The sequence below is a fragment of the Trachypithecus francoisi genome, unplaced genomic scaffold (genome assembly GCF_009764315.1).
Source record: "Trachypithecus francoisi isolate TF-2019V2 unplaced genomic scaffold, Tfra_2.0 Lachesis_group17, whole genome shotgun sequence".
Taxonomy (NCBI): Eukaryota; Metazoa; Chordata; class Mammalia; order Primates; family Cercopithecidae; genus Trachypithecus; species Trachypithecus francoisi.
The window spans coordinates 80,879,111-80,904,152 of NW_022681462.1; the positions used below are offsets into that span (position 1 = coordinate 80,879,111).

The 25,042-nt window shown below is 46.9% G+C and overlaps 1 protein-coding gene across 1 annotated transcript in view; it reads left to right on the forward strand.

Annotated features, from left to right (window-relative positions):
* Positions 1–19,558: 19,558 nt before the first annotated feature.
* The window catches only part of PPM1G (protein phosphatase, Mg2+/Mn2+ dependent 1G), a 28,991-nt gene continuing 23,507 nt past the window's right edge, over positions 19,559–25,042 (forward strand). The window contains exon 1 of the mRNA XM_033176228.1: positions 19,559–19,955. Coding sequence (XP_033032119.1) covers positions 19,836–19,955 — 120 coding nt within the window. The 5' untranslated portion in view covers positions 19,559–19,835. The remainder of the gene's footprint in view (positions 19,956–25,042) is intronic.

Consider the following 25,042-nt stretch of genomic DNA (forward strand, 5'->3'; position numbering starts at 1 on the left):
GACCAACAGATGGGCGATGCCGCACCGCCGGCAGGCTTCCATTGGGCGACGTTCTCGATGGGCGGGGCCCGGCCGCCGGGAGCTCGCTGAAGTAGGCTTCCACCCGCTCTCCTCCCCTTGCGCCGGTCCGGCCGAGACCTCTGAGAGGGGTTGGTGTTTTCGGTCCCAGCTGGTGCTCGTCTCTCTGTCCACCCCACCGCCCGGTCCAGGTGCCCCAGATGGTTCTGCTGGACGCAGGGAAAGCCTCCTCCCTCTTCTTGAAGGCGCCATGACAGTTCTAATGCCCCGAAAAGACAAAAGGAGCGAAAGACGTAGCCTCGGTCCGAGAGGAGCTGCCCCACCCCAGTCCCCGCCTGCATTATTTTGGAACGAGACTGTTGTGCAGGACGCCAATTCTCTGGAAAGCTTTTAAAAATTACCTAACACTGAAAATTAGTAGTTAACTCTTTGTGATTGCATAGCACTATTTGCTTAAACTTTGTAAGAGGTTTTCACAGATGTCATTTCATTTGATCCTCATAAGAACGAACTCATTAAAATTGTCATTCAATGGTAGTTGACAAATGCAAAACCTGAATCAGAGTTATTAAGCTATTGGCCGAAAGTTAAGTTTTTTTTTTTTTGTTTTTGTTTTTTGAGACGGAGTCTCGCTCTACCGCCCAGGCTGGAGTGCAGTGACCGGATCTCAGCTCACTGCAAGCTCCGCCTCCCAGGTTTACGCCATTCTCCTGCCTCAGCCTCCTGAGTAGCTGGGACTACAGGCGCCCGCCACCTCGCCCGGCTAGTTTTTTGTATTTTTTAGTAGAGACGGGGTTTCACGGTGTTAGCCAGGATGGTCTCGATCTCCTGACCTCGTGATCCGCCCGTCTCGGCCTCCCAAAGTGCTGGGATTACAGGCTTGAGCCACCGCGCCCGGCCGAAAGTTAAGTTTTTAAGAGCCAAGTCTGGAAGCCGAAACAGTAAACTTCCTCAAAGGAGACTACGTTGAGAAGATGTTTGGAAAGAATTTAGATTGGTTTCGAGTTAGTGGAAAGAAAAGATGATAAATTCCGGACGAGCTGTTGATCTGGGAAAACTAAGCGCGGAGCCTTCAGGATGGAAGTTCACTCTGCCCTTCGACGTGTATGATGGAGGGAAGACGATGAATCAATCAACAGAACTTGGGAATGTCACAATCACCAAATTTTACTGTCCTTAAAGGGAATCTCTAATCCTGTTTCACTGGGAGAAAGGACATCTGGCAGAAACCCTCTCGTTTTCTCATCACTTCAAAATATTAATTTTTAAAACCAATCTTTTGGTCGGGTGCGGTGGCTCACGCCCAGCACTTTGGGAGGTCTAGGTGAGCGGATCACTTGAGGTCAGGAGTTCGAGACCAGCTTGGTCAACGTAATGAAACTCCATCTCTACTAAAAATACAAAATTTAGCCGGGCAAGGTAGCACATGTCTGTTCTCCTGCCTCAGCCTCCCGAGTAGCTGGAACTACAGGCGCCCGCCACCTCGCCCAGCTAGTTTTTTTGCATTTTTTAGTAGAGACGGGGTTTCACCGTGTTAGCCAGGATGGTCTCGATCTCCTGACCTCGTGATCCGCCCGTCTCGGCCTCCCAAAGTGCTGGGATTACAGGCTTGAGCCACCGCGCCCGGCCTATTTATTTATTTTTGAGACTGAGTCTCGCTCCATTGCCCAGGCTAGAGTTCAGTGGTGTGATATTGGCTCACTGCAACCTCCACCTCCCAAGTTCCAGAGATTCTCCTAGCCTCAGCCTCCCAAGTAGCTGGGACTACAGGCGCGTGCCACCATGCCTGGCTAATTTTTTGTATATTTAGTAGAGACGAGGTTTCACCGTGTTAGCCAGGATGGTCTCAATCTTCTGACCTCGTGATCCGCCCACCTTGGCCTCCCAAAGTGCTGGGATTACAGGCATGAGCCACTGTGCCCAGCCTTTTATTTTTATTTTTCTAAGTATATATTCACATATGTGTATATAATTTTAAATGAAAACAAGTTTATACTACATAATCTTTTTCACTTTTTTCTATAGCGGTGCACATGGCACTATTTTAATTTTTTAACCACTACTTTAATTTTTTACTAGGTTTTTTCTTTGTTTGTTTGTTTGTTTTTGTTTTTTTTTTTTTTTTGAGACAGAGTCTTGCTTTGTCACCAGGCTGGAGTGCAGTAGCATGGTCTTGGCTCACTGCAACCTCTGCCTCCTGGGTTCAACCGATTCTCCTGCCTCAGCCTCCCAAGTAGCTGGGATTACAGGCAAGCGCCACCATACCCAGCTAATTTTTGTAGTTTTAGTAGAGATGGGTTTTCACCATGTTGGCCAGGCTGATCTTGAACTCCTGACCTCGTGATCCGCCTGCCTCGCCCTCCCAAAGTGCTGGGATTACAGGTGTGAGCCTGAGCCACCACACCCGGCCTTTTTTTTTTTTGAAGACAGGAGTCTCACTCTGTCACCCAGGCTGGAGTGCAGTGACTCAATCTCAGCTAACTGCCACCTCCACCTCCCAGGTTCAAGCAATTCTCATGCCTCAGCCTCCCAAGTAGGTGGGACTACAGGCGTGTGCCACCATGCCCGACTAATTTTTATATTTTTAGTAGAGAAAGTTTTACCGTGTTGCCCAGGCTGGTCTCGAACTTCTGAACTCAGGCAATCCACCTGCCTCGGCCTCCCAAAGTGCTAGGATTACAGGCGTGAACCACTGTGCCCGACCCTTTACTGGTTAATTTTTCACCAGCAGAATATTCCACTGTCCAAATGTGCCAGCATTTACTTAGTAACTACCTGTGGACATTGGGATAACGTTCATTATTTATTATCATAAATAAAGCAGCAATGAACATTTAACTACATATATCTTTTTTTTTTTTGAGATGGAGTCTCGCTCTGTCACCCAGGCTAGAGTTCAGTAGCACGATCTTGGCTCACTGCAACCTCTGCCTCCCAGGTTCAGGCGATTCTCCTACCTCAGCCTTCTGAGTAGCTGGGATTACAGGCATGTGCCACCATCCCTGGCTAATTTTTTGTATTTTTAGTAGAGATGGGGTTTCTCCATGTTGGTCAGTCTGGTTTCAAACTCCTGACCTCAGATGATCCGCCCACCTTGGCCTCCCAAAGTGTTGGGATTACAGGCGTGAGCCACCGCACCCGGCTGATATTTATACATTCTTAAAACTGGAATTGCTGAGTCAAAAGCTAAGAACATGCATATTAGAATGGACAAATTCCAGAACACTGGCAACACCATACGCTGGTGAGGATGTGGAGCAACAGGAACTCTCATTAATTGCTGATAGGAATGCAAATAGAACAGCCACTTTGGAAGACAGTTTGACAGTTTCTTACAAAACTAAACGTAATCTTACCATATGATCCAGCAATTGCACTCCTTGGTATTTTATTTACCCAGAGGAGCCGAAAACTTATGTCCACACGAAAATCTGCACATGAATGTTTATGGCAGCTTTATTCATAATTGCCAAAAGTTAGATGCAACCAAGATGTCCTTCAGTAGATGAATGGATAAATTGCAGTACATCTAGACAATGGAATATTATTCAATGCTAAAAAGAAATGGCTGGGAGCAGTGGCTCACGCCTGTAATCCCAGCACTTTGGGAGGCTGAGGTGGATGGATCATGAGGTCAGGAGATCCTGGCTAACACGGTGAAACCCCATCTCTACTAAAAATACAAAAAATTAGCCAGGCGTGGTGGCGGGCACCTGTAGTCCCAGCGACTCAGGAGGCTGAGGCAGGAGAATGGCGTGAACCCGGGATGCAGAGCTTGCAGTGAGCTGAGATTGCACCACTGCACTCCAGTCTGGGCGATAGAGCAAGACTCCGTCTCAAAAAATAAATAAATAATTAAAATAATTAGTAAAAAAAAAAAAAAGAAAGAAAGAAAGGCACCTGGCTATGGCGGTTCATGCCTGTAATCCCAGCACTTTGGGAGGCCAAGGTGGGATGATCACTTGAACCTAGGAGTTTGAGATCAGCCTGGGCAACATAGTGAGACCCTGTCTCTATAAAACAATGTTTTTGGCTGGGCACAGTGGCTCACGCCTGTAATCCCAGCACTTTGGGAGGCCGAGGGGGGCAGATCACGAGGTCAGGAGATCGAGACCATCCTGGTTAATATGGTGAAACCCCGTCTCTACTAAAAATACAAAAAAATTAGCCAGGTGTGGTGGCAGGCACCTGTAGTCCCAGCTACTTGGGAGGCTGAGGCAGGAGAATGGCGGAAGCCCGGGAGGCAGAGCTTGCAGTGAGCTGAGATCACACCACTGCACTCCAGCCTGGGTGACAGAGCGACGAGACTCCGTCTCAAAAAAAAAAAAAAAATTTTTTTTTTCATAATTAGCCAGGCATGGTGACATGCTCCTACAGTTCCAGCTACTTAGTAGGTTGAGGCAGGAGGATCACTTTAGCCTAGGAGGTCAAGGTTGTGGTGAGCGGTGATCGTGCCACTACACTCCAGCCTCCATAACAGAGCAAGAAACTCTGGTATAAAGAAAACAATGGATATAACTTTGGGTACATTAATAGGAAGAGGAATAGAAAGTAAAGATAGAGGAGAAAAAATAAGATAAGAAACAGAGAGAAATGAAATAACTTAATATTATGAAAAGGAAGTGAGTAAAAAGTTTTAAGAAAGAACTATTCAGTAATCCCGAATGCTGAAGTGATCATGGAGAATTCAGAATGAAAAAGAGCTAGGCCGGGTGCGGTGGCTCACGCCTGTAATCCCAGCACTTTGGGAGGCCAAGGCAGGTGGATCATGAGGTCAGGAGATTGAGACTAGCCTGGCTAACACGGTGAAACCCTGTCTCTACTAAACAAATACAAAAAATTAGCTGGGTGTGGTGGCAAGCGCCTGTAATCCTAGCTACTCAGGAGGAGAATGGTGTGAACTCGGGAGGCAGAGCTTGCAGTGAGTCGAGATTGCGCCACTGCACTCTAGCCTGGGCAACAGAGCGAGACTCCGTCTGAAAGAAAGAAAGAAAGAAGAAGGAAGGAAGGAAGGAAGGAAGGAAGGAAGGAAGGAAGGAAGGAAGGAGGAAAGAAAGAAAGCTTTGCAGTAGAAACTTGTAATAAGTTAAGAGTAAAATTCCAGTAGCCAGAGGATGAAATTAACACTGTAGGAGATTGGGAAGACAATAGAATTTTTCCGATGTACAAAGAGCCCTTACAAGCCAGAAAGAAAAAAAATTATCAACTCAGTAAAGAAATAAACAAAAAAACTTGAATAGGCAAGAAATTTCGGCCGGGCGCGGTGGCTCAAGCCTGTAATCCCAGCACTTTGGGAGGCCGAGACGGATGGATCATGAGGTCAGGAGATCGAGACCATCCTGGCTAACACGGTGAAACCCCGTCTCTACTAAAAAGTACAAAAAACTAGCCGGGTGTGGTGGCGGGCGCCTGTAGTCCCAGCAACTCAGGAGGCTGAGGCAGGAGAATGGAGTGAACCCGGGAGGCGGAGCTTGCAGTGAGCTGAGATCCGGCCACTGCACTCCAGCCTGGGCGACAGAGCAAGACTCCGTCTCAAAAAAAAAAAAAAAAAAGAAATTGAAGAGGAAATACAACTGGGCAATAAACATATGAAAAGATGTTTAGCTTCACTTATAATTAAATAAATGCAAATTAAAACAGGATATCTTTTTAAAATTAATGTATCATCAAAGTTAAAAAGATTGATGTTACTCGGGCAGGCACAGTGGCTCATGCCTGTAATCCCAGCACTTTGGGAGGCCGAGACAGGCAGATCACGAGGTCAGGAGATTGAGACCATCCTGGCTAACACAGTGAAACCCCATCTCTACTAAAAATACAAAATTTAGCTGAGCGTGGTGACACACGCCTGTAGTCCCAGCTACTCTCGGGAGGCTGAGGCAGGAGAATCACTTAAACCCGGCAAACCTGGGAGGCAGAGGTTGCAGCGAGCCAAGATTGCACCATTGCCCTTCGGCCTGGGTGACAGAGTGAGAGTCTGTCTCAAAAAAAAAAAAAAAAAGATTGGTATCACTCAGTGTTGGTAAGGATGCAGAGGAATAGGAACCCTAACATTATCTGGATGGTATATTTTTGAAAAGCAACTTGGCAATTTCTATTCAAATTTAAGATGTCCTTAGCCTTTTAAGTTTTTTATTTATTTATTTTTGAGGATTCTCCATACTGTTGTCCATAATGGTAGTACCAATTTACATTCCCACCAATAGTGTATGAGAAGGGTTCTCTTTTCTCTTTTCCCCACATCCTCACCAATACTCGTTATCTTTTGTCTTTTTTTATAACAGCCATTCTAACAGGTGTGAGGCGTTATCTTACTGTGATTTTTATTTGCATTTCCCTGATTATTAGAGCACTTTTTTCATATACCTGTTAGCCATTTGTATACCTTCTTTTGAGAAATGTCTATTCAGGTACTTTGTCCTCCTTTTTTTTTTTTTTTTTTTTTTTTTGAGACAGAGTTTCACCCTTGTTGCCTAGGCAAGAGTGCAATGGTGCAGTCTTGGCTCACTGCAACCTCCGCCTACTGAGTTCAAGCAGTTCTCTTGCCTCAGCCTTCCAAGTAGCAGATTACAGGCACCTGCCACCATGCCTGGCTAATTTTGTATTTTTAGTAGAGATGGTTTTTCACCTTATTGGTCAGGCTGGTCTCAAACTCCTGACCTCAGGTCCTCAGGTGACCTGCCTGCCTTGGCCTCCCAAAGTGCTGGGATTACAGGCATGAGCCACCGTGCCCAGCCCTTTGCCCATTTAAAAATTGGATTGTTTTCTTTCCTTTCCTTTTTTTTTTTTTTTTTTTTTTGAGACGGAGTCTCGCTCTGTCACCAAGGCTGGAGTGCAATGTAATGATCTCGGCTCACTGCAACCTCTGCCTCCCGGGTTCAAGCGATTCTCCTGCCTCAGCCTCCTGAGTAGCTGGGATTACAGGCGTGCACTGCCACATTAGGCTAATTTTTTTTTTTTTTTTCAGACAGTCTCACTCTGTCACCCTGGCTGGAGTGCAGTGGTGTGATCTCAGCTCACTGCAAACTCCACTCCCAGGTTTACACCATTCTCCTGCCTCAGCCTCCCAAGTAGCTGGGACTACAGGCACCTGCCACCATGCCTGGCTAATTTTTTTGTGTTTTTAGTAGAGACGGGGTTTCACTGTATTAGCCAGAATGGTCTCAATCTACTGACCTCGTGATCTGTCCTCTTCGGCCTCCCAAAGTGCTGGGATTACAGGCATGAGCCACTGCACCCAGTCATACCAGGCTAATTTTTGTATTTGTAGTAGAGACAGGGTTTCTCCATGTTGGTCAGGCTGGTCTCAAACTCCCCACCTCAGATGATCCTCCCGCCTCAGCCTCCCAAAGTGCTGCGACTACAGGCCTGAGCCACTGCGCCCAGCCATATTTTTTGTATTTTTAGTAGAAGCAAAGTTTCACCATGTTGGCTAGGCTGGTCTCAAACTCTTGACCTCAGGTGATGCACCCACCTTGGCCTCTCAAAGTGCTGGGATTACAGGTGTGAGCCACCGTGCCCAGCCTGTTTTTCTTGCTATTGAGTTGTTTGAGTTTCTTATATATTTTGGATATTAACATCAGCCTCGGCCAGGTGCGGTGGCTCAAGCCTGTAATCCCAGCACTTTGGGAGGCCGAGACAGGCGGATCACGAGGTCAGGAGATCGAGACCATCCTGGCTAACCCGGTGAAACCCCGTCTCTACTAAAAAAATAAAATATTAGCCGGGTGAGGTGGCGGGCACCTGTAGTCCCAGCTACTCGGGAGGCTGAGGCAGGAGAATGGCGTAAACCCGGGAGGCAGAGCTTGCAGTGAGCTGAGATCCGGCCACTGCACTCCAGCCTGGGCGACAGAGTGAGACTCCGTCTCAAAAAAAAAAAAAAAAAAAAAAAAATCAGCCTCTTATCAGATACATAGTTTGCAAATATATTCTCCCATTCCATAGTCTGTCTCTTCACTCTGTCGATAGTTTCCATTATTGTTGTTGTTTGATGCAATCTCACTTGTCTATTTTTGAGACTACTCATTTCTATTCTGATTCTAAGTTTCCCTGGTGACCTGCTAACCTAATTTCCCATGTGGACTATAACTTGTATTGTGACATACCAGTTGCAGAACTCTGTTAATTTACTGAAAGTCATTAAATTCACAATAAGTAAGTTCTTTTATTTTCTTTAGAGACAGGGTCTTGCTCTGTTGCCCAGGCTGAAGTGCAGTGGTGTGATCATAGCTCATTCCAGCCTCAAACTCCTGGGCTCAGGCAATCCTTCCACCTCAGCCTCCCAAAAGTGCTAGGATTACAGGTTTGAGTTGCCGCACCCATACCGCAATAAAACTGTCTAGAATCTTTCAAGGTCTTAGTTCCCACAATCAGGGCAACAAACCTACTGGGTTTCTGCTCTAAGTTTTTTTGTTTGTTTGTTTTTTCTCAGTGTGAGACTTGCAAGCCATGCCTTGAATCTAATCATTTCTCTAGGGATGTGGTGTGGATCCTTTCTTCCAAAAGAGCCTCTTTTCAAACTGAAGGCCAAATAAAAATAGCATTTACATTTCTGTATGACTTCAGACTAAATAAGAGAAGCCTAGATTTCTTGCTAATTGTGAATTATCTGAGGTGTTTTAAAACAGATATTCCCAGGACCCTCCCTGGATCAGCTGAATATGAATCTTGGGGTCAGGGAGACTTGAGTTTCTACGTGTCGAAGAATTTTTCCAGGTGATTCTGATAAAGCTAGCCTGTCATTAGGCTGAAGGGTAGTAACCATCACCCTAGCTCACACCTTATCCTTGTCTTAGAATGATGCCTTGGGGCATTGCCTCATACCTTAGGCCTCTAAGCTTCATTTAAAAGTTATTAAATGGGAACATTATTTGGCTGTATACCTGTAAGTCATATCATAAGGAACTGAGTCAACTTCTAAGATAAATAAATAGGGCCACTAAGAAATAAAAAGACAAACATAGTCCATTTAAATCTTAATTCACCTGAGATTATTTGATTTCCACAATTGTGTTCAATTATGTTCAAATCAAATTCATGTATTATTTATTTTGCACTTTTTTTGTTTGTTTGTTTTTGAGATATTCTCGCCCTGTCGCCCAGGCTGAAGAGCAGTGGCCCAATCTCGGCTCACTGCAACCTCTGCCTCCTAGTTCAAGCTATTCTTGTGCCTCAGCCTCCTGAGTAGCTTCAACTACAGGTGCGTGCCATAATGCCTGGCTAATTTTTGTATTTTCAGTGGAGACTGGGTTTCACCATGTCGGCCAGGCTGGCTTCGAACTTCTGGCCTCAAAGGATCCACCCCGTTGGCTTCCCAAAGTGCTGGGATTAGAGGTGTTAGCCACCTTGCCTGGCCGTTTGTTGTTGTTGAGATGGAGTCTTGTTCTGTCGCCCAGGCTGGAGTGCAGTGACGCGATCTTGGCTCACTGCAACCTCCGCCTCCCAGGTTCAAGCAATTCTTCTGCCTCAGCCTCCCGAGTAGCTGGGATTACAGGCACCCACCAGCATGCCCGGCTAATTTTTGTATTTTTACAAAATTACAGGCATGAGCCACTGCACTGGGACTTAAATTAAAATTTATTCTGGATTTTCCTGGATAAATTTTAAAAGATTATCCTAGATTATCAGGGTTGACCCTAAATGTAATCACAAGTATGCATGTAAGAGGAAGGCAGAGGGAGGGTATGAATACAGAAAATACAGAATACAGAAAAGGAAATATGACCACAGAAGCAGGGTGGAGTGATGGCAACAAATGTAGGCAGCCTCTAGAAGCTAGAAAAGGCAAGGAGCCAGACACAGTGGCTCATGCCTGCAATCCCAGCACTTTGGGAGGCTGAGGTGGGCGGATCACATGAAGTCGGGAGTTCGAGACCAGTCTGACCAATATGGTGAAACCCCGTCGCTACTAAAAATACGAAACTTAGCTGGGTGTGGTGGCAGGCACCTGTAATCCCAGCTACTTGGACAGCTGAGGCAGGAGAATCGCTTGAACCCGGGAGGCAGAGGTTGCAGTGAGCTGAGATCACATGCCACTGTACTCAGCCTGGGCGACAGAGTAAGACTCCGTCTCAAAAAAAGAAAAGAAAAGGCAAGGAAACAGATTCTCCCCTAGATCCCCCAGAAGGCACTAGTGCTGCCAACACCTTAACTTTACACCAGTGAAACTAATTTCAGATACCTGTCCTCTGAAATTGTAAAATAATAAACGTGTGGTGCTTTATGTCACCAAGTTTATGGTAATGCATTACAACAGTCATAGGAAACTAATACATACGGTTTCCCAAAGAACAAAGTTGATCTGTCTGACCTGCGTTTTAAAGGATAAATAGGAATTCAACAAGCAGTTAAGGAAGTGAAGAAAAGTCCAGGGAAGACTCTCCAGTATTGGAAGTCAGGAACTTGGACCATAAAACCTATGGTTTTCCACTCCAAGTTTTGTGAAGACGTCTCACTTTTTAGCAGTAATAGTTGAAAATTTCCAACGTGGGTGTGAGTTTCCTTTCTTTTGCCTTACCTCCGGTTTTGCAGTCTGAAATTTAATCTTTTTTAAAAAATAAAATTTATTGTCTAGGCACGGTGGCTCATGCCTGTAATCCCAGCACTTTGGGAGGCCAAGGCGGGTGAATCACTTGAGGTCAGAAATTTGAGACCAGCCTGGCCAACATGGTAAAACTCCATCTCTACTAAAAATATAAAAATTAGCCAGGTGTGATGGCACCCGCCTGTAATCCTAGCTGCTCGGGAGGCTGAGGCAGTAGAATCACTTGAACCCAGGAGATGGAGGTTACAGTGAGCTGAGATCGTGCCACTGCCCTCCAGCCTGGGCGACAGAGTGAGACTCCGTCTCAAACAAACAAACAAATAAACAAATAAATAAAATTCATTATGTCTTGAAGGGAAGAGAGGAGACTTTCCAGAGAGAACATTCTTCTTTTTTTCTTTTTTTTTTCTCAGACCTCTGATGGATGAAAAGGAGAACATTCTTCAGAAAATAAATGAGAAAACTAGAGAGATAATCAGATCTCTGACACTTGTTTATTGTCGGAGCAGGTTTGGAGAGAGAGTGACAAAGACCTCGCTTAAAACAAGTAAAGAAGTTCCTTGCCTGATTTGTTTGGGATTAAGAGAAACAAAATAATAAAAAGAGCTCTAAGTTTGGTATAACTAAGAGAGTAAGTTAATTCACACAGAATGCAGCACAAAAACTCGGGATATATACAGTTAAAAGACGGGGAGGCCAGGCATGGTGGCTCACTCCTGTAAACCTAACACTTTGGGAGGCCCAGGCAGGCAATTGCCTGAGCCCAGGAGTTCGAGACCAGCCTGAGCAACACGGTAAAAACCCCGTCTCTACTAAAAATACAAAAATTAGCTGGGCATGGTGGCACGCACCTGTAGTCCCAGCTGCTTGGGAGGCTGAGACAGAAGAATCACTTGAATCTGGGAGGCGGTGGTTGCAGTGAGCCAAGATTGCACCATTGCACTCCAGCCTGGGTGACAGAGCGAGACTCCATCTCAAAAAATAAATAAACAAAATCAAATAAAAAATAAAAACATACATGGATCTCCTAAAAACAAATAAAGATTTTTTTTTTTTTTTTGAGATGGGAGTCTTGCTCTGTCGCCCAGGCTGGAGTGCAATGGTACAATCTCGGCTCACTGCAAGCTCCGCCTCCCAGGTTCACACCATTCTCCTGCCTCAGCCTCCCCAGCAGCTGGGACTACAGGCGCCCGCCACCACGCCTGGCTAATTTTTGTATTTTTAGTAGAGATGGAGTTTCACCATGTTAGCCAGGATGGTCTCGATCTCCTGACCCTGTGATCCGCCCACCTCGGCCTCCCAAAGTGCTGGGATTACAGGCGTGGGCCACCGCACCTGGCAGAACAAATAAGGATTTTAAGAGACAGTTCACTCTATATCCTTATTTAAAAGAAAAAAATGATCTCTCTCTGCCCCCCTACCGCCACTAGAAGGACACAATCCTGCTAAAGACACAGTTATTATTATTATTATTATTATTATTATGTTGAGACAGGGTCTTGCTCTGTCACCCAGGTTGAAGTGCACTGGTGCAACCACACCTCACTGCAGCCTCAACCTCCCAGGCTCAAGCAATCCTCCTACTTCAGCCTCCCACAGTGCTGGGATTACAAGCATGAGCCACCAAACCCAGTCACAATATATTTTATTTTATTTTTTGAGACAGAGTCTCACTCTGTCACACAGGCTGGAGTGTAGTAGCACAATCTTGGCTCACTGCAACCTCTGCCTTCCAAGTTCAAGAGATTCTCCTGCCTCAGCCTCTGAAGTAGCTGGGATTACAGGCGCTCACCATCATGCCCGGCTAATTTTTTTTTATTTTTAGTAGAGATGGTTTTCGCCATGTTGCCCAGGCTGGTCTCAAGCTCCTAAGCTCAGGCAATCAGCCTGTCTCAGCCTCCCAAAGTGTTAAGATTATAGGAGTGAGCCACCATACCCAACCCACAATTTATATCATTAATAAAAAGATAAACCCCAGCATATCAGTCTGAAAGATCTGAATTTTGGTTAATGGTCCTTTTGTGATTTTCTTTTTTTTTTTTTTTTTTTTTTTTTTTGAGATGGAGTCTCGCTCTGTTGCCCGGGCTGGAGTGCAGTGGCCGGATCTCAGCTCACTGCAAGCTCCGCCTGCTGGGTTTACGCCATTCTCCTGCCTCAGCCTCCCGAGTAGCTGGGACTACAAGCGCCCGCCACCTCGCCCGGCTAGTTTTTGTATTTTTTAGTAGAGACGGGGTTTCACCGTGTTAGCCAGGATGGTCTACGATCTCCTGACCTCGTGATCCGCCTGTCTCGGCCTCCCAAAGTGCTGGGATTACAGGCTTGAGCCACCGCGCCCGGCCGTGATTTTCTTTAGGATAAAGATAGGTATTTCTTTTGTATGTGTCTAGAGGGCCCATTCTAGTGATTTCCATGAGTATGAGCAGATTGCTTCAAGATTAATTCATGTCTTACCTTCTACAAATAGAAAAGTACAACTGTAAAACATAACACTTTTTTTTTTTTTTTTTTTTTTTTTTGAGATGGAGTCTTGCTTTGTCGCCCGGTCTGGAGTGCAGTGGCCAGATCTCAGCTCACTGCAAGCTCCGCCTCCCAGGTTTACGCCATTCTCCTGCCTCAGCCTCCGGAGTAGCTGGGACTATAGGCGCCCGCCAACTCGCCCGGCTAGTTTTTTGTATTTTTAGTAGAGACGGGGTTTCACGGTGTTAGCCAGGATGGTCTCGATCTCCTGACCTCGTGATCCGCCCGACTCAGCCTCCCAAAGTGCTGGGATTACAGGCTTGAGCCACCGCGCCCGGCAAAACATAACACTTTTCTGACTTAAAAAAATAGTTTCATTTATTGGGCACTTGTTCTGCGTTCCTTTAGGTGACAGTCAGGTGTGGCCACAGAGGAGACATGGGAGAGGCACAATAAAACAGTTTATTACACTTACAGGTTTTAGAAAGAGGGTCATTATATGCCAGACAAGGTCACAGGGGAAATGCCAAGTTTTGGTCAGATGGCAGAAGACAGTAAGAGGAAGAAAGTATAGACCAGAACTTTTTTTTTTCTTTTTTTTTTGAGACAGAGTTTCACTTTTGTAGCCCAAGCTGGAGTGCAATGGCACGATCTTGGCTCACTGCAACCTCCGCCTCCCAGGTTCAAGTGATTCTCCCGCCTCAGACCCCTAAGTAATTGGGATTACAGGCATGTGCCACCATACCTGTCTTATTTTTCTGTATTTAGTAGAGACAGGGTTTCACCATGTTTGTCAGGCTGGTCTCAAACTCCTGACCTCAGGTGATCCACCTGCTTTGGCCTCCCACAGTGGTGTTGGGATTACAAAGATGAGCCACTGCGCCCAACCTAGGCCAGAACTTTTTTTTTTTTTTGAGGCAGAGTCTCACTGTGCTGCCCAGGCTGGAGTGCAGTGGAGCGATCTTGGCTCACTACAACCTCCGCCTCCCAGGTTCAAGCAATTCTCCTGCCTCAGCCTCCTAAAGAGCTGGGATTACAGGTGCGCGCCACCATGCCTGGCTAATTTTTTGTATTTTTAGTAGAGACAGGGTTTTGCCATGTTGGCCAGGCTGGTCTAGAACTCCTGACCTTGTGATCCGCCTGCCTAGGCCTCCCAAAGTGCTGGGATTACAGGTGTGAGCCACTGCTCCGGGCCTAGGCCAGAACTTTTATTGGGGTTTCTAAGGGTAAGGCAAGGCAGGGCAAAGAGTTTAGGATTGGCTAGTTTGAATAACTCCTGCAGGCTCTAAACTTTGGGGATGGTCCCTAATTGCCTGCGATGATTAAGGCAAAAGAATGTTGCTTCTTGGGATGTACGGGCCAGGTAGGGAAGGTATAGCTCTGGACTGGTCAGTTTATGTATCAAAGGAATGTTTTGGCTGGGCGTGGTGGCTCACACCTATAATCCCAGCATTTTGGGAGGCCTAGGCTGGCGGATCACTTGAGGTCAGGAGTTCAAGACCAGCCTGGACAACATAGTGAAACTCCAGTCTCTATTAAAATTATAAAAATTAGCTGGGTGTTGTGGCCCGTGCCTGTAGTCTCAGCTACTCAGGAGGCTGAGGTATGAGAATTGCTCGAACCCAGGAGGCGGAGGTTGCAGCGAGCCAAGATGGCACCACTGCACTCCAGCCTGTGTGACAGAGCAAGACTCCAACTCAAAAAAAAAAAAAAAAGTCTTGCCTGTAATCCCAGCACTTTGGGAGGCCGAGACGGGCGGATCACGAGGTCAGGAGATCGAGACCATCCTGGCGAACACGGTGAAACCCCGTCTCTACTAAAAAATACAAAAAACTAGCCGGGCGAGGTGGCAGGCGCCTGTAGTCCCAGCTACTCCGGAGGCTGAGGCAGGAGAATGGCTTAAACCTGGAAGGCAGAGCTTGCAGTGAGCTGAGATCTGGCCACTGCACTCCAGCCTGGGCGACAGAGCGAGACTCGGTCTCAAAAAAAAAAAAAAAAGTCCTTTCCTATTTCTAATTGGTTAGCCCTAGGGAGGGCGGTCTCTCCCAGCCAGAAACGGTTTTATAAGATGTCAAAATATGGCCTGGGTGCAGTGGCTCATGCCTGTAATCCCAGCTCTTTGGGAGGCCGAGGCAGGCAGATCACCTGAGATCAGGAGTTCAAGACCAGCCTGGCCAACATGGTGAAACCACGTCTGTACTAAAAAATACAAAAATTAGCCGGGTGTGTTAGCGGGTGCCTATAATTCCAGCTTCTCGGGAGGCTGAGGCAGGGAAAATTGCTTGAACCCAGAGGAGGGGGTTGCAGTGAGCCAAGATCGTGCCATTGCACTCCAGCCTCGGTGACAGAGCGAGACTCCATCTCAAAAAAAAAAAAAAAAAAAAGGATATCAAAATATGGCCGGACACGGTGGCTCACGTCTGTAATCCCAGCACTTCGGGAGGCCGAGGAGGGCGGATCATGAGGTCAGAAGAACAAGACTATCCTGGCTAACATGATGAAACCCTGTCTCTACTAAAAATCACACACACACACACACACACACACACACAAAAGATGGGCGTGGTGGCACACGCTTGTAGTCACAGCTACTTGGGAGGCTGAGGCAGGAGAGTCACTTGAACCTGGGAGGCAGAGGTTGCAGTGAGCCAAGATCATGCCACTGCACTCCAGCCTGGATGACAGAGTGAGACTTTGTCTCAAAAAAAAAAAAAAGTCAAATATATATTTGACTACAGAATATATATATATATAGATATAGATATATAGATATAGATATAGATAGATAAATTATTGAGTATAAAGGGAAATAAGAACTAGCCCAGAATCCCAGAAATAGACTTTCCCTCTTCTTTTTTAGTAACTTCAAAATATTTAAATTTCTTATTTCTTAGCCCTAAATCTTGTCCCTGAGATTTTTTTTTCCCTCTCTGGATCAATCTTTCACCTTTAATCACAACCAAGAAGGAATACAGTATCAAAACTGCTGAGCTTTTAAAGGTATCATTTTATGAATAGTATAATATCAAGATGTATATGCATCACATGTATATGAAGAAAGGGTCAAAAACAATTAGATCCAGGCACAACAGTGTGCACCTACTCAGGAGGCTGAGGCGGGAGGATCGCTTGAGCCCAGAAGTTTGAGGCCAGCCTGGGTAACATAGGAAGACAATATAAATTTATAATATGCAATATAAATATGAGCATATTGGCATATTTTGGATGATCTGGATTAACACTTTTTTTAGTGATCTTCAGTTCGCATGCAAATTTACAATTGAACTGGTGTCATATTATACTCTAAAGTTAGAGCATTTAACCCTTTTTTTTTTTTTTTTGAGATGGAGTCTTGCTCTGTCGCCCAGGCTGGAGTGCAATGGCACAATCTCAGCTCACTGCAACCTCCGCCTCCCAGGTTCAAGTGATTCTCCTGCCTTAGCCTCCCAAGTAGCTGGGATTACAGGCGCCTGCCTCCACACCCGGCTAATTTTTGTATTTTTAGTAGAGACAGGGTTTCACCATATTGGCCAGGCTGGTGTCGAACTCCTCAGGTGATCCAGCTGCCTCGGCCTTCCAAAGTGCTGGGATTACAGGTGTGAGTCACCACGCCCATCCACATTTAACCTTTAAGGCAATGTTGCCCAGGCTGGCAACATTCCCAGAGATCTATAATTGCATGCCTCAGGGTTCATAATTTCTTTTTTTTTTTTTTTTTTTGAGATGGAGTTTCGTACTGTCACCCAGACTGGACTGCAGGGGCACAATCTCAGCTCACTCCAACCTCTGCCTCACAGGTTCAACTGATTCTCCTGCCTCAGCCTCCCAAGTAGTTGGGATTACAGGCATATGCCACCATGCCCTGCTAAGTTTGTAGTTTCAGTGGAAACTTTTTTTCCAAGACAAAGTCTTGCTCTGTTGCCCAGGCTGGAGTGCAATGGCACGATCTTGGCTCACTGCAACCTCTGCCTCTTGGGTTCAAGCGATACTCCTGCCCTAGCCTCCCAAGTAGCTGGGATTACAGATGCGCGCCACCATGCCTGGCTAATTTTTCTATTTTTAGTAGAAACAGGGTTTCACCATGTTGGTCAGGCTGATCTCGAACTCCTGACCTCGTGATCCACCCGCCTTGGCCTCCCAACATAGCAAGACCTCATTTCTTAGGAGGAGGAGGAGGAGCAAAAGGAGAAGAAAGAAGAGGCTGAGTAACTTTTGTTGTTGTTGTTTTGTTCATTTGTTTGTTTTTTGAGACAGGGTCTCACTCTGTCGCCCAGGCTGGGGGCAGTGACACCATCTCAGCTCACTGCAACCAAGACTGAGTAATTTTATATGCTCCCTCTACCCTGCTTTGGTCAGAGATCTCATCTAGGTTCCTGGCAACCTGCAAGCCTAATTAACATCTTTTCCACTCTCATGGCTCAACTCTAACATTGTCAATGTTTTTATATTTAGTTGTCACACTAAACGGAACCACTGTTTTCCCCCCAAAACTAGCATCCCCTCAAACTGCACCTTTTTCTGTTAATGGCTCCACCACATTTTGTTATGCAGAGTCAAAATCTTGGTGTTATTCATTCATTCAACAAATACTTAAACATTATTCAGCACATACAACTGTGCAAGGGATGCCAGAGAACACAATGGTAAGTTTAATGGAAACTCTGCCGTCATAAAGGCTTATATTCTATCAGGAAAGACAAATAAGTGTGCACCCAAACTAGTATAGTGACAGTAGAGAAGACTTCCTGGAGAAAGTGATGGTCAAGAGGGGTGTGGAGAGGTGTGCTGCATGGGTAAAAGTGTAAGATAAAGCATGGCTTTAGACGCACCCAAAGACATCGCTGAATCAGAGTTTTAGGAGAAATGGAGAGAGAGAGAGGCATATGTGAATCCGGATGATTTGCATGAAGTGTCTTGTAAAGTATAAGGAATTTGGACTATCTGAAGAGTATGATGAAGTCATGATTAGTTTTATGTTTTTAAAGAATCTTTTTTTTTTTTTTTTGAGTCAGAGTTGCTCTGTCACCCAGGCTGGAGTGCAGTGGCACGATCTCTCCTCACTGCAACCTCTGCCTCCGGGGTTCAAGCGATTCTCCTGCCTTAGCCTCCTAAGTAGCTGGGATGACAGGAGCGCGCCACTACGCCTGGCTAACTTTTGTATTTTTAGTAGAGACGGGTTTCACATGTTGGCCAGGCTGGTCTCGAACTTCTGGTCTGAAGTGATTCACCCCTGCTTGGCCTCCCAAAGTGCTGCGATTACAGGTGTGAGCCACCGTGCCCGGCCGAAAAGAATCAATATTGCCATAGTTTGGAGAATTTCTCCTTTTCTCTCCATCCCTTGAATCCAATTTATTACCAAATCTGTCTTGTTATTGTCTAATTTGTCCTTTCATCTGGATTCCCACTGCCACCCTGCCTGGTACCACCTTACGCCCAGCTCTTCTCATCTCCTGCTTAGAGCTCTCTCACCAGTAGCAGTGCCCCAGGCCGGGTGCGGCGGCTCACGGCTGTAATCCCTGCATTTTGGAAGGCTGAGGCGGGTGGATCACGAGGTCGGGAGTTCGAGACCAGCCTGGCCAAGATGGTGAAACCCCCGTCTCTACTAAAAATACAAAAATTAGCCAGGCGTGGAATCCTAGCTAGTCGGGAGGCTGAGGCAGGAGAATCGCTTGAACCCGGGAGGCGGAGGTTGGAGTGAGCGGAGATAGCGCCATTGCACTGCAGCCTGGGCAACAACAGCGAAACTCCATCTTAAAAAAAACCAACAGTGCCCCAGACTCTCTCTCTCTCCAATGTACACTGCGTACAAAGACTAGACCAACGATGCCAAAAGTTACACCAGGATGACAATGAAGTCCAAGTCATTCATCTTGGCGCTTTTTATCAAGTTAGCTAGCTAATATTACAACTTAGAATCATTCTCCGAGGCCAGCCAGCTTCCTCAAAAATCTCCCCAAATGCAGTTCACATTCTTCCCTCACTCCTCCAAACCTAACATTATTCCCCTTTCCCGTGGCATAACGCAATCCAGAAGCATCCTGAGAGTCTACATCCTTTCAATCCTCCAAGACACAGCTTCTCCTCCCATCCTTTGAGCTTTTCTCACCCAGAATAGGCTGTACCAAACATTTCTACGTTGTATTAACTCGAATTATGTCACAGATCGAGGTCTTCGCTTTCCTTTGTCAGAAAAGACTCACATTCTTCTCATATAGGCCTCGCAGGGCCTGGCCAAGTGTTTCCTAAGCGCAGAACAAATACTAGTCAACTTTAATTGAACCAAATCGGGCGGGGTTTGCGGAGTCTGAGGGTGCAACGTTGAGGAGACGGGGATGAAAACACTGGAGGACGGGCCGGAAGCGTCGAGTCCGACACAAAAGAGGCGTCAGACAAAACGCCAAGAGGCTGGGGACTGGGAACGAAGAAGCGGTGCAGGGAAAGGAGACCCGCCATCTGCTCGAGGCAGCGGAGGAGAACTGCGGCCGTTGGTGGGCGTGGTCGCGCCAGTCTCGCGGGAGCGGCCGTTGGGCGGGCCGTTGTCCCTGCGGGCGGGGCAAGTTGCTAAGGAAATGACTGCCCGCAGCGCCTGGCCCCGCCGAGCCGGCCGGGCGGGGTCTGGAGCGGCGCCGTTTCCGCTTCCGCTCCCTCTCAGCTCCCGTCCCGTTACCGCCTCCTGGCCGGCCTCGCGCCTTTCACCGGCACCTTGCGTCGGTCGCGCCGCGGGGCCTGCTCCTGCCGCGCGCACCCCCGGGGCTTCGGCTCCGGCACGGGTCGCGCCCAGCTTTCCTGCCCCTGAGGCCGCCGGCCAGCCGTCGCCATGGGTGCCTATCTCTCCCAGCCCAACACGGTGAAGTGCTCCGGGGACGGGGTCGGCGCCCCGCGCCTGCCGCTGCCCTACGGCTTCTCCGCCATGCAAGGCTGGCGCGTCTCCATGGAGGTGAGGCAGGGGCCCATAGGCTGGCCGCTGCGGGGCGGGAATCTGACGGAGAAAGGGAGCGGGGGATGGGGTCCTCCCCTGGGAAGGGTCCCAATCGGGAGCCTGCGGCCGCAGCGGCCGTTTGCGGGGCGACAGAGACCGCGGGGTCGGGGTCGAGAGGGAGCTCCGGATGCTTAGGGACCGTATGCGGGTGGCCAGGCGGCGAGGGCTCGGCCATGTGGGAAGAGGCACCTTCCGCCCACTGACCGCCCTCTCCCCGAGCTTTGGCGCCATCCTCTCGTGCCAACCTAGCCCTCCAGGCTCATCAACGGTGTGAGGTTTAGTGTGGGAGTAAAGACGGAAAGAGGGACTATTTATTCATTTGTTTTTCGAGGGAGAGGTGAATCGATGTGAATAACTTTTTAAATTTTAATATTTAAAATATGTGATGTGGGAAGCCTCTTTTGGCTAGGAGTTTGACAGTGAAAGGAAACCCGGGCAGAGTCTGTTTCACATTCTGGTTGCCTGGCCTTGGGCTCTTGCATGTTAATTTCAGAGGCTGGACCCGACCTCCAGGGGTTGTCACTCATTTGCACTCTTTTCAGGGCCTTTTACTATCTTTGGAAAACTTGAATTATGTCGGTCCCTAGATTTTTCTTCTTATTATGCTTGGTTTTCTTTCTTAGGATTTCTCTAAAACTTAATCAGTAATTGTCGTTTGCCTATAATTGTTGTATAGTTTCTTTGATTTTAAGTTGTTTCATCAATTTTTTTCATCACAGCCTACCTACAAAGAGCTTTTCTAGAAAATTTTACTCTGGACAAAAGGGGAAAGGAAAACTCTAGAGGGAAAAGTAGTATAAGGTAAAACTTGATGTGAAACTACAAAAGAGAAGAGGGAAAACTGTGGTAGGGAGGAAAGGGAGGAAGACGGGTTAACCGTGTCTTTGTGAAGAGCATTCTGAAGTCTAGGCAAAAGGGCCAGGGAAATATTCTGTCTGGGATTGAGGGTTTATCCACCTACCGGGTGGGCTTCAGGTAACAGCGAAATACTGTCTCCCTTGGGAATCGTTTCAGATCCCTCGCTCCTCCCTGTGGTTAGGTCTGGAATGACAGTATGAACTTAAATATTTTGTTTTCCAATTCAAATTTTATACTCATAACTGACCTTAATAACAATTTTATAATTAGGTATAAAATTTCAAGATTGTAGTGGATCCTATAGTTCATCTCATCTGCTTTGGCTCCCACTTTTTTTTCTTTTTGAGACAGAGTTTCGCTCTTGTGGCGCGATCTCAGCTCACCACAACCTCCGCCTCCTAGGTTCAAGCGATTCTCCTGCCTCAGCCTCATCAGTAATTGGGATTACAGGCATGTGCCACCATGCCCGGCTTATTTTGTATTTTTAGTAGAGACAGGATTTGTTCATGCGGCTGGTCTCAAACTCCTGACTCAGGTGATCCGCCCGCCTTGGCCTCCCAAAGTACTGGGATTACAGGCGTGAGCCACCACACCTGGCGGCTCCCACATTTTATAGCTAAGAAATTGAGGCACAGAAAGGTTAGGACACTGCTTTGGTGGAAAGAATCTGTAGGATCAGATTGTTGAAGACACTAGACATTGTTAAGCATCTATGTCAAACTGAAGCATAGCATTCATATTTCACCACCATACACAGTATAACTAGTAGATGTAATTGTCTATTAGAAATATCTAGGCTGGGCACAGTGGCTCACATCTGTAATCTCAGCATTTTGGGAGGCCGAGGCAGGCAGATCACCTGAGCTCAGGAGTTCAAGACCTGCCTGGGCAGCATGGCGAAACCCTGTGTCTACAAAAAATACAAAAAAATTAGCTGGGTGTGGTGGCGCCCACCTGTAGTCCCAGTTACTTGGGATGCTGAGATAGAAAATCACCTTGAGGAGGCCGGGCGCGGTGGCTCAAGCCTGTAATCCCAGCACTTTGGGAGGCCGAGACGGGTGGATCGCGAGGTCAGGAGATCGAGACCATCCTGGCTAACACGGCGAAACCCCGTCTCTACTAAAATATACAAAAAACTAGCCGGGCGAGTTGGCGGGCGCCTGTAGTCCCAGCTACTTGGGAGGCTGAGGCAGGAGAATGGCGTAAACCCGGGAGGCGGAGCTTGCAGTGAGCTGAGATCCGGCAACTGCACTCCAGCTTGGGCGACAGAGCGAGACTCCGTCTCAAAAAAAAAAAAAAGAAAATCACCTTGAGCCCAAGAGGCAGAGGCTTCATTGAGCCGAGATCGCCCCGCTGCAGTCCAGTCTGGGCGACAGAGCGAGATGCTGTCTCAAAACATAAATGAATAGGCCAGGCACAGTGGCTTATGCCTGTAATCCTAGCACTTTGGGAGACTGAGACAGGTGGATTGCCTGAGCTCAGGAGTTCGAGACCAGCCTGGACAACATGACGAAACCCCGTCTTTACTAAAAATACAAAAAATTAGCCAAATGTGGTGGTGCATGCCTGTAATTCTAGCTACTTGGAAGGCTGAGGCAGGAGAATCGCTTGAACCCTGGAGGCGGAGGTTGCAGTGAGCCAAGATCGTGCCACTGTACTCCAGCCTGGGCGACAGAGTGAGACTCTGTCTCAAAAAAGAAAAAAGAAAAAGAATGAGTAAATAAATCTGGATATAGTTTCAGAAGGAAAGTAGGTAGTCGAGAAGTTCCATTTCCGTGGCATTTTCTGTTAATGTTGTGAGATTTGAGGTGAATATTCCATCTCTCAGTAAAATGTTTCTTCCCGGTTTCTCATTTAATATTTTTCACTTCTCTGCTGTTTTTCCATTTCTTTAGTGCCCTTCTTTCTAGTTTTCTTTATGGATTGAGTTGCTTGGCTACTCAGTGTTTCATGTTGGTTTGTCCAGTGATTTCATACTATTTGCTGCTCTGTAGGGCATTTCCCTTTATTTTTTGGTTTCTCCTCAATTAGAAAATGATTTTTTTGTCAGGGACAGTTTAGTGTATACAGATCTCACTAGACTATTCCTTACATCCTAATCTTCCTCCTGAGAGATAATTGCTTAGGGTATTAAAATCTTGCTAATGTGCTGTTTCTGAAGTTGCCCTTGTTTGAATAAATATGCCTAATCAATCGTTAAATATGCCTATTTAAATCCTCTTGAAGAGTATTGTTTGGGATCCTATTCTGCTTCACTGATACTTTTCCTTCTGGCTTTTTTTCTCCTCAAAGTGTAGCATAGTTTCTTTGCTATTGCAAGAAAATAACTATGAGTTCTAGCCTCTTCCTTGAACCTTATCTTTCCAGAAAATATAAAGTACTCCCATTCCTCTGAAGCTTTAGGGCTTAATCCAACAATTATTAAGGTTTATGTACCCTGTTTGCTTGGTCCTAATGCTTCATTTGAGGTAAGGTTATCATACTACTAAAGGTTGTTGAAATCCTGACTGATGGGTAGATTCAGTCGTAGGGAGGACTCTTGAGACAAAGATGGCAACCATCAATAGCTGGCATTTTTATTTTCTGCCTCTTTCCAGCTTCTCTTCCTGTGTGACCAGGGTGGTGGTGGTGGTGATGGTGGTGGTGGTGGTGGTGGTGGTGTTTTGAGATGGAGTTTCTATCTTGTTGCCCAGGCTGGAGTACAATGGTGTGATCTTGGCTCACTGCAACCTCTGCCTCCCGGGTTCAAGCGATTCTCCCGCCTCAGCCTCCTGAGTAGCTGGGATTACAGGCATGTGCCACCATGCCTGGCTAATTTTGTATTTTTAGTAGAGATGGGGTTTCTCCACATTGGTCAGGCTGGTCTCGAACTTCTGACCTCAGGTGATCCACCCGCCTCTATCTCCCAAAGCGCTGGGATTACAGGTGTGAGCCACCATGCCCAGCAGCCAGGGTGTTTTGAGAAGAGGTAATCAAAATACCACAGGCCAGGCGAAGCGGCTCACGCCTGTAATCCCAGCACTTCGGGAGGCCAAGGTGGGCAGATCACTCGAGGTCAGTTCGAGACCAGCCTAGCCAACATGGTGAAACCCCATCTCTACTAAAAATACAAAAATTAGCCAGAGGCCAGAGAATCGCTCAGGAAGGCCAGTGAGCTGAGATTGCACCGCTGCACTCCAGCCAGGGTGACAGACTCTGTCTCAAAAAAAAAACAACAAACCACAGATGATGTTCCCCCCCCTCCTTCTTTCTCCATGAAAAAAGTGGCTGCGGTATGTACTTTGAGATTAAGAGGTAGGGACTGGGCACGGTGGCTCATACCTGTAATCCCAGCACTTTGGGAGGCTTAGGCAGGCATATCACAAGGTCAAGTGACCAAGATCATTCTGGCCAATATGGTGAAACCCTGTCTCTAAAATACAAGAATTAGCTGGGCATGGTGGCGCGTGCCTATAATCCCAGCCACTCAGGAGGCTGAGGCAGGAGAATCGCTTGAACCCAGGAGGCACAGGTTGCAGTGAGCTGAGATTGAGCCACCGTACTCCAGTCTGGGCAAGACTCCATCTCAAAAAAAAAAAAAAAAAAAAGAGGTAGATTGTGGAGGGGTGCCTGAGCAATATATAAGGTAAGGCCCTTGAGTTTTTGATGGCTAAATAAGAAGTCCAATCTGAAAATAGATTCGTTTGATGTAGTCTTTTTTTTTTTTTTTTTTTTTTTTCTGAGACAGAGTCTCGCACTGTTGCCCAGGCTGGAGTGTAATGGCATGATCTGGGCTCACTGCAACCTCCGCCTCCTGAGTTCAAGCAGTTCTCCTGCCTCAGCTTCCTGAGTAGCTGGGATTGCAGGTGCCTGCCACAATGCCTAGCTAATTTTTTGTGTTTTTAATAGAGACAGGGTTTCACTATGTTGGCCGGGCTGGTCTCCAACTCCTGACCTTGTGATCCGCCCGCCTCGGCCTCCCAAAGTGCTGGCATTACGGGTGTGAGCCACCATGCCTGGCCTATCAGTTGATGTAGTCTTAAAGGGACAAGAGTACATTTAACATTTGGTTGTGAGGTTCTCTGGAAGTGACAAAACTGCTTTCTATGGAGAGTTAGGAATTTTTTTTTTTTTTTTTGAGACGGCGTCTCGCACTGTCACCTGGGCTGGAGTGCAGTGGGTCTATCTCAGCTCACTGAAACCTCCGC